The sequence below is a fragment of the Solea senegalensis genome, linkage group LG11 (assembly GCF_019176455.1).
Source record: "Solea senegalensis isolate Sse05_10M linkage group LG11, IFAPA_SoseM_1, whole genome shotgun sequence".
NCBI classification, from domain to species: Eukaryota; Metazoa; Chordata; class Actinopteri; order Pleuronectiformes; family Soleidae; genus Solea; species Solea senegalensis.
Genome location: NC_058031.1, coordinates 23,369,710 through 23,384,821, shown reverse-complemented (window position 1 = coordinate 23,384,821; position 15,112 = coordinate 23,369,710). Strand labels below are relative to the sequence as shown.

The 15,112-nt window shown below is 40.0% G+C and overlaps 1 protein-coding gene across 5 annotated transcripts; it reads right to left on the bottom strand.

Annotated features, from left to right (window-relative positions):
- Positions 1-147: 147 nt before the first annotated feature.
- Positions 148-14,081, bottom strand: LOC122777449 (rho guanine nucleotide exchange factor 10-like protein). 5 transcript variants are annotated; one of them, XM_044038705.1, is made up of 23 exons: positions 13,018-13,187; positions 12,420-12,545; positions 11,961-12,155; positions 10,998-11,101; positions 10,665-10,742; positions 9,349-9,528; positions 8,653-8,769; positions 7,968-8,060; positions 7,725-7,895; positions 6,608-6,753; positions 5,687-5,859; positions 5,319-5,434; positions 4,947-5,074; positions 4,748-4,848; positions 4,530-4,651; positions 4,206-4,292; positions 3,875-4,086; positions 2,877-3,034; positions 2,616-2,758; positions 1,889-2,060; positions 1,536-1,652; positions 749-1,374; positions 148-679 (listed from the first exon to the last, which is right to left on the bottom strand). In XM_044038705.1, the coding sequence occupies exons 3-22, from the start codon at positions 12,001-12,003 to the stop codon at positions 770-772; spliced, it is 3,066 nt and encodes a 1,021-aa protein (XP_043894640.1). In that variant the 5' UTR covers positions 12,004-12,155; positions 12,420-12,545; positions 13,018-13,187; the 3' UTR covers positions 148-679; positions 749-769. The 5 variants fall into 5 exon arrangements, with proteins under 5 accessions (XP_043894640.1, XP_043894643.1, XP_043894639.1 ...); XM_044038708.1 differs by lacking the exon at positions 13,018-13,187 and adding an exon at positions 13,898-14,081 and having other exon boundaries at positions 148-1,374; positions 11,961-12,069; XM_044038704.1 differs by having other exon boundaries at positions 148-1,374.
- Between the last annotated feature and the right edge of the window lie 1,031 nt (positions 14,082-15,112).

Genomic DNA, 15,112 nt, shown 5'->3' with positions numbered 1-15,112 from the left:
CTCGCCTCACCACGGCACGGCACGGTTAAGGTTGGTGCCGAGACTAGGCTAGGCGATTGATACAAGAATCAATGACATGACAGTGCCCAAGCTTTTCAATCTGACCCTGGTGGCTGTGGTTGTCATGGCGTCATCCATGGTCATCTGTGGGACCTCATTTCTGTTTATTTTTTGATTTAGTATAATTCATTTCTCCATATGTGTGGCTGGGATGAGTCAAACATTTGTATTAGTTGCACAGCGCTATAAAAAACAGGTTCTGTGAGATGGCAACTCCTGTATCCAGAATATTTCCCTTCATTTTAAGCCGTTTTCCCATCAAGTGGAACAGTTCGGTTTGGTAAAGTACAGTGAGTTTTTTTTTTATAGTAATAGTATATAGAATAGTAGCAAAATAACTAGCGTTGACCTTTTCATTTTCGTCACGTTACGTACCTCACTGACACAGACATCGGGCACAGCCCACACCCGAGTAAAGGTACTGTTATCAGTCAAAATGCCGTCTTTATATACACACAGTCTATAGTTAGAAGTTATACTTCTCAGCTTAAATACAATATTTTTTAGGCAAAATGTACAGAAATCACCACATAAATGTCGATTGCTACGCAGATGACACCCAAGTGTTTTATCAGTGAAGAGTTCGCACCTGTAAAAGAGGTAAACAGTCTTGGTATATCTTGGTTTAGAGTTCGGCTGGATGCAGGAGACTGTAACACAATCTAGTTATCGTTCTTCCTGCTGGGTCCTTGACTCCAGACATATTCTATCACTGGCTGAAAGTTAAAGGGAGTTGCCACACCAGCAGTGTGTTTTCAGTCGAGTCTGAGCAAGTGTCTTCAGAGGCCGTCACTCCTATCCTGCGGTATCCTCTGCCACCAGAGAAGATGGCGGTTGAGGTGCCTCTGCTGTGCCTGACCTCCCCCTCCTCTCCCCGCTCCACCGGCTGACCCCTCACCCACACACCGGGGTCCTCGATCACTTCATAGATGGAGCTGTCCTCCAGGCTGTGCTCGAGTGACTCCGGTGGTGTCCTCGAGATCTCCTGTTCGGACTGAGCTGACAGCAGCTTACCAGGGAGCTGGCAGGTGGAGTAGAGGCTGTACTGCAGCAAGAGTTGCTTTGGCTTCTGTTCCCGTGGCGGATGATCTCCTGAGTCCAGGAGGTAACTGCTGTCCTTCCGGCTATGCCCTCTTTCATCTCCTTTCACATGCTCTTTGAGCCGCCCATCTTGCCCTCCATCTCCGTTCATACCCACTTCACTGCTGTTGAGGGTAGAGTCTTGTCTGAGCAAGTCAGAGATCAGCGTGCTGGATGCCGACACCAGGAAGTCAACCGGACCACAGTGAGCATTCACAGATGTCGTGCCTTTACCTGGAGGATAGAGTCACACAAAATCGGATCAGTTGCAGGTCTTTGATGCTAATATTAGGATATTACTATGGTACTGCAGCATGAGTGAGTTATTGCAACCTTGACATTGTTTATGCCTTAGGTAAAGGATAATATGCAGTAAACTTGTCGTGGTACTTTACCATTAATCTTAGGGATTCCCTCCAGGGTGGATACGGGGAAGGTTATGATGATGCCCTGACTGGTGCCCGCCCACAGCAGGCCCTTACAGATCAGTAAGCTGGAGACACAAACTTGACCTGAGACACAGAGAGACAACCAGAGTCAATACCAACCATGTAAAACAAGCACAGTGCTAATTATTGTCCTCATTTGAAATGACCAATTGTGAAGGCCTTTTACATTTGTTTGATTTCAGTATTCAGGGCAATAAAGTCAAAAGACTTTACAAACATGTAGAGAGAAAATCAGACTAGAATAAATAGTGACTATCTAGAAGCATCTGACTCTGTGTTAATCGCTCGTTTGGACGTACCTGGTGGTAGATGGGCGGTGCGTGTGGAGATGTTGACTTCTTGCAGTGGCTCTAAAGTCTCTATGTGGAACAGGTGGATGGACGAGCTTTTGGTGAAGGCCATCCAAACTCCTCCCCCTAAACGAGCCATGTGGCTAACGCTGCAGCCTGGGTCAGAGTGGGCTTCAAAACTCTGTGGAACAGTGAGAGGCAGAGAGTTCTGTCGACTTATGTCATAAGAAATTAGATTTTGGCTTAATAAATGTGTAGGTGTGTTTGCTATTATCCATTAAAGTTAATTGAGATGTCCTCATCCATTTTCTTTTGCCAATCACGCCATTGAACTGTAATTTAAAGGCGTTTCTCCGAGGGATGCACGATATTGGACTTTTTGATGATATATCAGAGTGCTTCGGCTGAAAAAACGTTTTTCCCTGCACCCAAACACATGTTGTTTAGTTTCTTTTTTAATTAAAAGGAATACTTCACAAATTTGCATTTAGCTTTGTATTTCTAGAATAGGGCTAAATACAAAGCTAAATGCAAATCAGTGAAGTATTTCTTTAAATTAACATAATATGTTGCATGTCGCAGCATATGTAGCTATACATTTCCTTCATTGTACAAAATAAATAAATAAATATACATATATAACAGTTTAACTGTTTTAAGACAGGGATGTTTTTCTTCCTGTTTCTACACACTTTTTCACGAGTGTCTAATCCCTGAAACATTTACACGAGCATACCTGTGTGTGCAGGGAGGAAGCTTCGATGGCAGTGACTCGGTTGGCACAACTGGCCCATACAGTGTGTTCAACTGACAGCAGACAGCAGACCGGCTCAGAGCCCAGAGGCACCAGGCTGCAAGAGCCCAGGTCCCAAAGTCTCTCTATGAGGAACAACAGTTCACGCTTTAGCACCAGTCCTGAGGCGACTACTCGAGTGTCATTTTTGAGGACCATAGTGAATCAAATGTAACTGTGACACTGATGCATCAGGTGTTTTACCTCCAGGCTTTCTCTGGTACACAGCTATTGTGCCATTGTGGAGTCCGGCGAAGAGCTTGGACAGTAGATGTTTAAGGCAGAGGACTGGAGAGCTGTCAGGGTTCGCCAAGGTCAGCTGGCACTGGACCGCCGTATCCAGGCTGCTGTACACTTTGATGCTGCAACAATAAGGAGACACGGGACACTGAAAGGAACACTTTCCTGTCATTCTATGAGTAAAATGTGATGATGGATCTCTGCGTTGAGTGCAGAGTTAGACCTAGCTGTGGTCGGCCTAGTTTACTGTAAAGGCTGGCGTTAACAGTTTCCCTCACGGTTCCCTAAAAGCTGATGTTCGTTAACATGCGACGTCCATGTCAAATTAGCCATTGAGTCACAAAGTGTGGGCTGTGGTCCCCTGTTGGGCTAAGAAGGTACTGCAGGTGGGCAATGAGAGGTCAACAAAAATAAATTTGAATTTTGCTTTTTTTTGGTTTGTCAGCTTTAAATAGCCATACAATGGGACAGCCAATGGTCTAGTGGAAAGGGAATTGGAGGGTTGTCCCCAGTCACAGGGGGTCACATCCAGTCAGGCATCCTCCTGGTGCCAGTCCCAGGCCTGGATAAATGGGAGGGTTGTGACAAGAAGGGTATCTGGCATAAGCAACGTCTGGCAATATCAAATATGTGGATCCGCTGTGAGAGAGAGAAGCCGATAATAATAATGATGATAATAATAATATAATAATAATAATGTATCAGCTGTGTGGACCTTGTTTAAATGGTGTCACTAGATTTGTAGTCTTCCGCACATTCCTCCCACAAAGGAATATTATCTCCTGTTATTGAATGGGGATCATTGATTGTTTGCTGGCTCAGCTATGATGGAGCAGTGGCTTTCAGAAAAAGGGAATTATGTGTGTGTTCAATAGAGCAGTTATTTACTAATATAATATATATTATATATTATATAATATAATAAAAATGAATGAGCAATGTTTTTTGTAAAAATGACTGACCTGCCGTCCTGCAGGCCGGCACAAATAATGTTTCCTATCTTGGCAGAACTCTGTGACTTGTCAGCCTCCTCCTCTGTGTGGACCACTGGCTCCCTCACATACTCCAGACACAAGACCGAGGTCCTCAGTGGGATGGTCTTGACCAGACGAGGAGTGACTCTGTTCAGAGAGAAGATCTCCACATGGCCATGGTTGGATCCTCCACCAGCTACCTGAACATCAAGGAAAAACACAGAGGTGACACACGGCTCATCACGACAATACGTAGGATAATAAGAATATGGTTAGCCTGTCTAAGAATGATAGAGTAGGTTCAATAAAAACCTCTCACCCAGAGATAACCCTGTGGTAATGTTGTGGTGGCTGTGCAGAAACCAAGCAGGCTCGACTGAAATGGACTATGAAGAGCTGCATTCAGCTACATAAGCAGAAAACACATGTTAGTATGAAGGGTACAGGAGTTCATCTTCACACATGTAGGGTTAGGGTTAAAGAAAAAGGGACATTAAAATACATATTCATGGAAAAAGCTGCTCTGTAGTCCAGTGCAAACACATTGGGTTTTACCACTGAAGCCCATGCACAGTTCCCATATTCTGCCTTTTTAAAGGAATATTTCACACATACTGTATCTATCAAGCAGAGCAGCTCTCACCTTCCGTGTGTGTGTTTTGGAGGAGAGAGCAGGAAGTTTGCATGTCAGCAGTGGGAAAGTAAATGGAGCTTTTGTCTTCTCGTCCTCTTCAGCACACTCCCACCCGGGATTGTTCTCCTGCCCTGAACACACACACACACACAGAATTACATTATCATCATAATTCTTATCATACGTGCATACATTTACGTTCTTGGGATGCATTAAAATGCTCTTACTCTGTGCTATCTTGGCGAGGTGAAGTCGGTTCACCCAGAAGATCTTACTTAGAGGGCTGGGAGTGTTGAAGACCACCCTGATGCTCACTGGATGACCAGACCTACAGACAAAACTGAATGAACTTCTGCCCACAAAAACCAGTGCTGTCCCTGTTTTGAGGCCCGCAGCGTCTTATTATATTAACCTCCAGACTCTCACCTGTCAGGTTTGCCTGGTACAGACAGATGGAGGTGAGACTTGTTGGCGTTCTGGATCTCCTCCTCCTTCAGGCGGATAAGTCTATGCAGAGCCAGACACCAGTCCTGTGATACAGTGGTGTTCAGATTCTGCCAGATACACAAGTGGGAAAGACAGAAAACAAACTATTTGAACTAACTATTAATGGAGTGCAGTGGCAGTTAAGTTAAGATATTTGGTAAATTTATGTTCCAGATAAACTCAAATGATCAAACCCAAACAACGGCTCTGACAGAGACAATGTTATGCAGGTACGTTTATAGCTTGACGTGCTTTCACTGTAATGTTCGCTTCAAACTGTTATTTCTTTCATAAATGAAGCACAGTTATTACCTGGTAGGTTCCACTGAGGGTTCCCACCAGCAGAGAGACTTCCTCCACCACAGCTAGATCATGGTGCAGCTCCTCCAGCTCTTGGTAGAGTCTGGGCGGACCCAGGAACATGTTATCTGAAACACACGAGTGTCACATCGCACTTTCTATCCAAAAAGAATCCACCCAACAATACTAGGGTTAGGGTTAATTTATCCATGCACTGACTGAATGAGGTGAGACTGAATTAAATAGAGACACATCATCTCAGAATAACATCACCTAACATCCGTCACAGCTGCATACACATCTGCACATCTGTTAATCTGGACCTAAATGTGTGAGTGTGTGTTTGGTGTAAGAGGCACATGTGTGAGCTGTGGATGTACCGTTGGTGCTGGATATGGAGCTATGGCGTCTCGCTGGGACGTCCCTGTCCCCGTCCCTGTCATGCATGTTGTGTCCCACCTCCACTACCTGTGTCTCCATCAGAGGGACACACCACTTCACTGAGTACTTAGGACCAGCTGAGACCAAGCTGTTGATGTCAGGGTGACCTCTGCTGGACAAAAATATAATTTAGTACAGTATCTTTTTATTCTATTCACATTTTGTTATGTTATATATTTATTGGTCTATCTACCTACGGGTGGTAAATAGCAGTAATTTGCTAAATACTGGTACAATTCAACTCTCCTTGTTTTATATCAGGTTAATGTTTAATATTATTATTATTATTATTATTATTGCTCCTTTCTAAATAAATTACAAAAAATACATGTTTTGTCTAAGGATGAAAACTCTCACAGGTGTCCACTGCTCCAAAAGTATCAAGATCCATTCACTACCAATGCTTACAGTACAGAAATACCTAATTCCCATATTAATATATTAATAAGTATGAAAAACATGTACTTGACACAGCTGTGGGGTTTAGAAAAAGCATTTTCACTTCACTTGACTGTTTCTTCCAGTGACAAAAAGTACTCAAACTCCTCAAATCAGTGGAACTAACATGAGATAATTTGGATAGCCGTAAGATGCATTCAAGACACCTAGTAAATATCACCACTAATGAAGTCCACAAACTAAATGTTTGCTGTTGCCACCTTGTGGTAATAGATGCACCACATCCTTGGAGTGGAAAGATTTGTATTTATAAATGAAATCATTGTTCAAAAAACCATTTGTGTTGTTTACTTTATATTATCAAGAGAATAATCAAATACTTAAGCCCAACCCTGAGGATTTATTTGAGCAAATATCATCGTCATCACAGCCGATGCCTCACAGAGGAGAAGAAAACTCACTTCAGGTTGATGTTGGCACAGATCAGGGTGTCACTGAGCAGAAAGAGTTTTCGCTCCTTTGATTTGAGGACTTGGCCTTTGTCCCCGTAAACTGTTTCAGTCAGCAGTTCACAGTGAATCAGTTGCCTGTGCTCTGAGTTCAGCAGCTGCAAACACACAGTCATTCAGCTTCATTAACACCAGCTTCCAACAGTCCATGAAGACACACGGTGATTACATTACACTCTTACTGACTGTAATACACAGGTCAGTAAATGAGTTTATAGAACAAACTATTAGTTATGCTACATTTTTAAAATGGTTCCAACCCATTTAGGTTATGAGGTAATCTGTTCTCTCGTAACATCACCAAAATAGTTCCATTAACCAAATTAACCAAATTTACTGGACAGGTTTATGGAGATTTCTTTTTGCACCAACAGGAAATAGTGAATAATAACAGTTCTCTTGTTTCACTTTTTTTTCAACTTTTTAACTACTACAATCTACTTTTCTAATTCAATCTATAAACAACTTATGAGAGAAAAAAAAAGAATTTCTGCTTTTTTCCATCACAAAAGTACAGTATATACAGAGGCTATAAGAATGTGCAACATAGAGCGTCTTATATCCTTTTTTCAGCACAATCTAGACAATCTGATGAAATTTACTCATTTTCACCAAATATACAAACACACCTGAGTTCTCAAAATGTTTAAAATCGGATTGAATTTGTGAAATTTGAGTTTACTTGGCTTATTTTTATGAACAAAAGTCTATTTTGTGACTTCTCCACACTTATTGCTACTTTATATCGCTACTAAAAATGGGATAGAAAATGAATCATAACTTTTACTCAGTTTCCTCAAATTTAAAAATTTAAAAAACATCTCGCTCAGTCCAGCTGTTGATCCCAACCCAATCTTTTACCAATGTTTTGGAAAAAAACATTCTCTAGTAGTTTGGGTTCAATTTGGATATCAATCAATAATCCATTAATCCTTGCAGCCCCAATTCATTTTTCAACATTGCATAGCATTGTTCTTACTCATGACAGTCAACAGACGCTTCAGAATCAGACTCTTCAATGAAATCAGTGAAAATCAGTTATCAGCCAATAATTCATGGGTGCGATGACCTTGGTGAAGTTGCGTCCCCCGACACCGAGAGCTAACTGCTGGATCTCAGCCTCCTGATCAGCCAGACGCTTCTGGTCGTTGAGCTTCTCGGCCAGAGTCTCCAGCTCGGTGAGAGCGAGCTGCAGGGGCAAACGGTCAACGTGGGAGACGGGCGTGTTCTTCAGCATGTCCTGAAGGTGACAGAGAACGAGGTCATTTACAGAGCGTTAAAAGGACGTCAATGTGGCACATCGATGTCGTACCTGCAGGAGCAGGATGAACTGAGGGAAGCGCTGGATGGGTTTCACCATGAGGCCATACAACGTGATTCTGTCTGAGCTGGAAGCCTGCTTCTTCTGAAAGTCACATGGAAAATACATATGCTTTGAAAAATACTGTGATATACAAGGTATATTTCACACATAATATAAGGTATACATTTTTTCACCTAGCTCTACCGATTATTAATGAATATTTTGCAGAAGTATCTCATAATTATGACTTTTTATCTGATAATTATGACTTTTTATCTGATAATTATGACTTTTTATCTCATAATTATGACATTTTAACCCATAATTTTGACTTTTTATCTCATAATTGTGGCATTTTATCTCATAATTTCGACTTTTTATCTCATAATTATGACTTTTTATCTCATAATTATGACTTTGTTTCACATAATTTCACATTTTTATCTCATAATTGACTTTTTATCTTATAATTTCGACATTTTATCTCAGAATTTCAACTTTTTATCTCATAATTATGACATTTTATCTCATCATTTTGACTTTTATCTCACAATTTTGACTTTTCATCTCATAATTATGACTTTTATCACATAATTTCGACATTTTATCTCATAATTAGCTAAAAATAGCTAAGTTTTTTTCTGGTGGAAATGGACTTCCATAAGTGATGGCTACACAGCTTAAATCTAAACACCTTAAGAAAGTCCAGAAATGCAGGTTTAGACATGCAGGCTCTCTTGATCAGTGCCATGGCGTTGGTGAAGTTGTTGATGTAGTCACTGTACACGTTCAGCACCATGGACTTTGAAAACTGTGGGAGAAAAGAGTGTAGCGTCAGATTTTGGTTGTTAAATTGAATAATGTGCATTCTAATATTCACAGCTGTAAGGGAAAACTTTATTAGCAACATACACATTCCTAGATGCAAACCTAGAAACTCACTATAGACCAGCTGTAACTGGTAATTCTTACTTTAATTCTTACAATAAGTCCTCTGTGCAACCTTGGTCCCCCTCTCTACACAGTATTGATACATCAAAGATTTTGTCTTTGTACTAAACTTGGGACAGAATTTGCGTTGGTCAGTGAAGACATACATGACAACCGCTGGGCAGTAAATCCTTCTTTCATAATGATCATTTATTGAGAAAGTTTGGAGAAACATGATAATAATAAATTAAAAAATAATAATAATAAATTAAAAAAATAGAGAATTGGCCGAGGAAGAAGCAGTTGAGCCAAAGTGCTTTACAATCACAGCGAAGGAAAAACAGCTCGACTGAAGATATGTTGAATGAATGTTTACTGACTATAAATCAAGTGAGAAGTAAGACTTACATTCAAGCTTCACTTTTGAAATCAAAATAGAAAATGTAGATTAAAAACTGACCGAGGCAACAAACAGGTCTCCAATCTTCTCGCTGCGATCCCACTCAGCCATCCGGGACGCCAGGGCGATCTGGAACATCGAGTGACACTGATGGATCTCCTGCACACGGAAAAAGATCTGACGCACCTTCTTGATGTTTAGGACACTGTTCTTTGGCTCCAGTAGAGGTTTATGATACTCCTGCAAAACAAAGACAGGTCACTCTAATATACTGAAGCTCATATTGATTGGCATGACAGGCATTATTTCCATAATCAATGAATATAGGTTTTGTGTCTTTTAATATTGATATTGGTCCCAAGGTACACAATCTTTTTTTTATTTGTCTGCACCACTGTTGTGTGCTCTGCAAAATTACTGATTTGATTAGATTTTTTAAAGTTATTTGATTTCATGATCTTGATCTAGTTTAAGTTTGACAGTCTCATAATTTCGACTTTTTATCTCATAATTTCGACATTTGATCTCATAATTTCAACCTTTTATCTCATAATTTCGACTTTCTTTGTTCAACTTACTAAGTTTTACCTTTCTTTGGGCTTCCATAGAGAAGAAATGAAGAGGTCGAGAGTTCACCAAGTTGTCTTTGTGAATTTATCATGCAGAGTGGTCAAGATGCAAAAGAGTTCTGCCCGAGAGCAGGATGTTACCAGGAAACAGACGTTCAGCCCCCCCTTATGTGCCTCTGTTCACGCCCTTTGTTTAAGCGCCTATGAGTGAAAGTTTGCTGCAAGTTTGTTGTGGTTTTGGGGAGCAAGTGATGCAGGTGTCGGTCCGTTTGGTGGAATGAGTGCATATGTTAATAGCAGGTTTGTGCACCTATGCACTTACTGAAGAAGTAATCATGAATTGTTTAAGTTGCATAGCTGACATGTTATAAAGTGTATCCCCAAACTTGTTTTTGTTGTCACTATTTTTGAGTCATTCATGTGAGAATTTAAACACATATTATGATTTGCTATCTTGCTTCTGAAGGCTGTTGTGTAACTGCAATATTACCTCACGTGAGAGCACTGTATTTCATCATTTCACTGTCATTTCATTTGACAATATTTGTCCTTTTGATATCCTGGAGTTATTGCTGCTTTGAGTTTGTGAATGTGTAACGTTGAAGACGGAAACCCAGACAATTCAATGTCTACGCTGTGTGTTCTTTAAACTTTTTAGTTTAAGATGTCATTTGACAAGAAAGCTGGAAAATAAGGACTGATTAAAAAAGTGAAAACCTTTTTCAAGCCTCTCATCTTTCTACCAAAGAAGCAAATCCTCTCCTGTCACGGCGATGGTCCCGTTACCTGAGAAGAGATGCGACTCACCTGAAGAATTCTCTTGAGAGAGTTCAAGTAGCTGCTCTCACTCTGTACGATGGAGCTGAGGATGAGACGTCTGACGACCTGAAGGAGAACACAAACAAACTTCAAGCTTCTCTCTCTGTTTAGAAAAAGAGTGGAGACTAAATCTGTTTCAGCTCAGTGTAAAGGAGTAGTTCAAATAAACCAACCCTTGGACATCAACATGAGATCTTATTACACAGATTAAACTAGAACTGATAAATGTATCGGATAATGAGGGATAACATAACATGAGCTGGTCCTCTACGATGACCTTGTCCATTTATTGTGAACACACACACACACACACACACACACCTGCTGACTGCTCAGTCCCTCTGGCGTGGGGCAGAGTTGAGCCGGAGGATGTTTAATCTCACACACAGTTACATCCACATAACCGGCATTGTCCGTTCCTTCACCTGTGGATTTAAAAAAACACAACCTCTTCATTCACACAGACTAAAACTTGATTTATCTGTTTTTTCTGAGTCATTTATTTTTTTTTTTTATAGTTTTTTTTTTTTTTCATTTGTGATACTTCGAACTCTCGCTTGATTGAACTTGATGAAACTAAACAAGCCGTGCATGCTGTTACCATTAAACCGAGCTCTCAATAAAGGAATGAATGTATTTATTGTTTCAAATGCTCTCTAAACTCAGAAGAAAAAAACATTCTGTAAATCAGAAATAAATGACTCAATACAACTTTTTTTTTCAAGTGAATGCAATGCGCTTCCGTACGTGGGCACCTGTGGTCCAGAATCGTAAATGTGGGAGAGAGTAGAATCATGTGGGATTTACAGTTTGTACAAAATGCAAGTGAAACAAAAACCAGACCAAGTGTGCCTCATCGTGTTCATCCTCTTTCTAAAGAATTTTTGTCAAACTGCCCTTGAAAACATCGACAGAAAGTCTTTCACGAAATCCAAAGGCTTGAGCCAAATGTGTGGACAAAGTCTCCATAATCTGTACTCCTATATTCACCCATTCATAAGCACATTTTTACTTCACATTCACAGTGTACGTTCTTCATTTTTATTCTATCACACGTCATTGAAACAACGGGGAATCACAGATGAAACAAATGACCTCCGGTGGTTAATGGATGAATTGTTCTCTCTCTTAAACCACAGACACAGTTTTCTGAACGGCTGTAAATTCCGTCACTTGTGAGTAAGAACAATACTTAACTTCTGCAGCCTCTGTGGTGAAAGAGACCGCCACACACTCAACATTGAAGGTTTTACGTGTTTTTTTTTCTACTTCCACTTTCTGTACCTGTGGAGTCTTTCCTCTGCAGGAACGATACTTTGCGAATCATGGCCAGTTTTGTCTTTTCTAGACCATCCTTTGTACCGCTCCTGGCTGCTTTCACGATCTGCTGCACCTGGAAAACACAGCACAGTCATACGTCCACGGTCGGATCATTCCAAGTATCGCAGTTTGTAGATCTTGTGTCACCCGGTGACATTCCTGCACACAGGAAGTGGTTGGAGTTGGAGTATGAAAACAAAGAAGCGCCCAAAAAAGTTTTAGAATTGAATTCTAGAGTTCAAAACATGCAGTCGTTCAGCAGTTTGATGGGATAAAAACTTCCTATCCCCGCTCACCCCTGCCCTGCTGCTGTATACACACAAACGCTCCCTTTGTACAAAGGATACAGTATAAAAATAATGTATTGCTGGTCACAAATACAGCAACAACAACAAATTATGGGACATTTTGCCAGATCCATACCTTGTTGTCGCAGCTCTGCCTGATGTAAGAAACATGGTGTGGACTCAAATGCACCGCCAGCTCCTTCCTGGTGACAGCACAGCGCTGCTTCAGCTTCAGCTTCAGGTTGAGCACGTCTGCAGGCAGCTGCCAGATCAAGACCACACAGGAACATTGTTAACATAATTACTGGCCAACGTCTGGAAAACCTGCCTGGATTAGACTCAGACAAAGGTGATTCTGCCCAAATCATGTGCAGGCAAATATGAAATTCTTTCAATAAACATGTTAATTCAAACCTGGTTACAGTTCAAATGTTTAATGGACAATTACAAAACCTCAAATTAATTTACAACATTTACATAGATGTATTTTATTAAAACCGGTTTAAAACACCAAATTATTCCACTCTGCTCAAAATAATATCTATAACGTTGAATCTCCTCTTTAAAATCAAGCGTCTTGTAGTTGAAGTTGGTTTATTATTCATACACCACTTATTTATCTCAATGCATTTATGTCCAAGGTTAGTCTTACCTTAAAAATAAGACCCAAATCTCAGTATTTCATGTGTCAAAACGTAGATAGCTAGATAGATACATACATAGAAAACACCTACCTCATATTTAAAGCTGAATCATTTTCACACACATTTGTCTCAAAATCCTCACGAAAACACAGGGAAATCTTCCGTTTTTTATATTCCTGTTGATTTGTAATGACTCCATATCACCTACACTCCATATACCATCTACAGTGTCGTTTGCAAAACTGTTGATACATGAGCTGTTGGTTGGGGAAGTCCAACCACAGAAACACATGTTGAAACAGAAGACAGAAGTGCTGACTGAGCGAGAGACTACCAAAAATAATCCACTTCCTCCTTTTATCAAATCAGGTTTCATTCACCTTGTATGTCGCCTATAAACGTACTTTGGTTTTTCCCCAAAACAGCTTTTTTTAGGTCAATATTCTTATCTAAGAATTTTTTTTCACAAACAAATTTACTTTCTGTTCTTCTTTTTTCCATGCAGTTTTATATTTATTAACTTATATTCAACAATATCATTTTAAAAAAGAAAAGAAAGTTCCTCAACAGCCCTGTTCTTATAATTGCAAAGAAGCAATTTTTTGGTCTTCAGTTTTGAATTACTTCACTTTAATTTGTTTTTTTTTACAAATACAACAGAAAACTAGGAACTGCAACTAAATCAGGAAAAGTCTGACTCAAAAAAAAACAACTGTTACATCATTCAACCTCTTCAAAATGCTGTCAGTGCTCCTGTATGCCAGCGACTAATGATTACTGTTTATTATTGACAGATCTGTCACTATTTTCTCAATCAATCACATTAGTTGTTTGGTCTATAAAATGTCAGAAAATGGTGAAATGTGTGTACAAAAACCTCTCAATGACACATTGAAATGCTCCCTTTTTATCCACAAACTAAGGATATTCTGTGTAAAGATATTCTGCAATTTTAAAGCAAATGTCTGACCTTGGTGCTGCTTGTGTGAGCTGGATGAACGGCCTCACTGTCAGACGCGTCATCGTAGCTGTCAAACTCGCTGGAGCTCCACTTGCTGGATCCGTGGTCCTCCAGTCTCTGGACGTCCTCATAAATGTCATCTACAACTGCACACGAACACCGACAGACAAAGAAACACAAACATGGTTCAATAATGGATTTAAAAGATGTGTTTTCTTAGTTTTACAAAAAAGTCATTGGTTAGTATGTCGTCCAAAATGTGACAAAGAGGTCATAGTATATACTATGTCATCCAAAATCGGTCAAAAAAGTCATCGTACAGTATGTCACCCAAAATCGGTCAAAAAAGTCATAGTATAGTATGTCGCCCAAAATCACTCAAAAAAACTCATAGTATAGTATGATGACCAAAATGTGATTACGACAAGCTGTCTGGACATATATGTTGTCCCCAGTGGTGCAGATGATAAGATACTGGTCTGCTAAGTAAGAGATTGTGTGTTCAAGACATATCAAAAAACAGTCATAGTATAGTATGTAGTCCAAAATGTGACAAAAAAGTCATAGTATAGTATGTCGTCCAAAATCAGTTAAAAATGTCAAAGTATAGTCAGTCAGTCATCATCTACCGCTTTATCCTCCACCAGAGGGTCGTGGGGGGTGCTGTGACAATCTCTACATCGGGCGATAGGCGAAAGGATTTTGGAATGTGGGAGCAAGCTGGAGAACCTGGAGAGAACCCACGCACAAATGGGGAGAACATGCAAACTCCATGCAGAAAGGCCCTTGTTCCAACCGGGGATCGAACCACTACACCACCGTGTGACTATAGTATGTCGTCCAAAATAAAATAAAAATGTCATACTATAGTATGTCATCCAAAATCTGTCAAAAATGTCATACTATAGTATGTCGTCAAAAATCTGTGAAAAAAGTCTTGGTATAGTATGTCGTGCAAAATCTGTCAAAAAAGTGAAAGGTTAGTATGTCGTCCAAAATAAGACAAAAAAGTCATACTATAGTATGTTGTCAAAAAATCAGTCGAAAAAGTCATAGTATAGTATGTCGCCCAAAATCAGTCAAAAAGTCATAGGTTAGTATGTCAAAAAAATGTGACAAAAAGTCAAAGGTTAGTATGTCGCCCAAAATGTGACAAAAAGCAATGGGTTATATGTGTGATATTGTTGTCTTTATGTGATATTGTTTTCTTTATGTGATATTGTT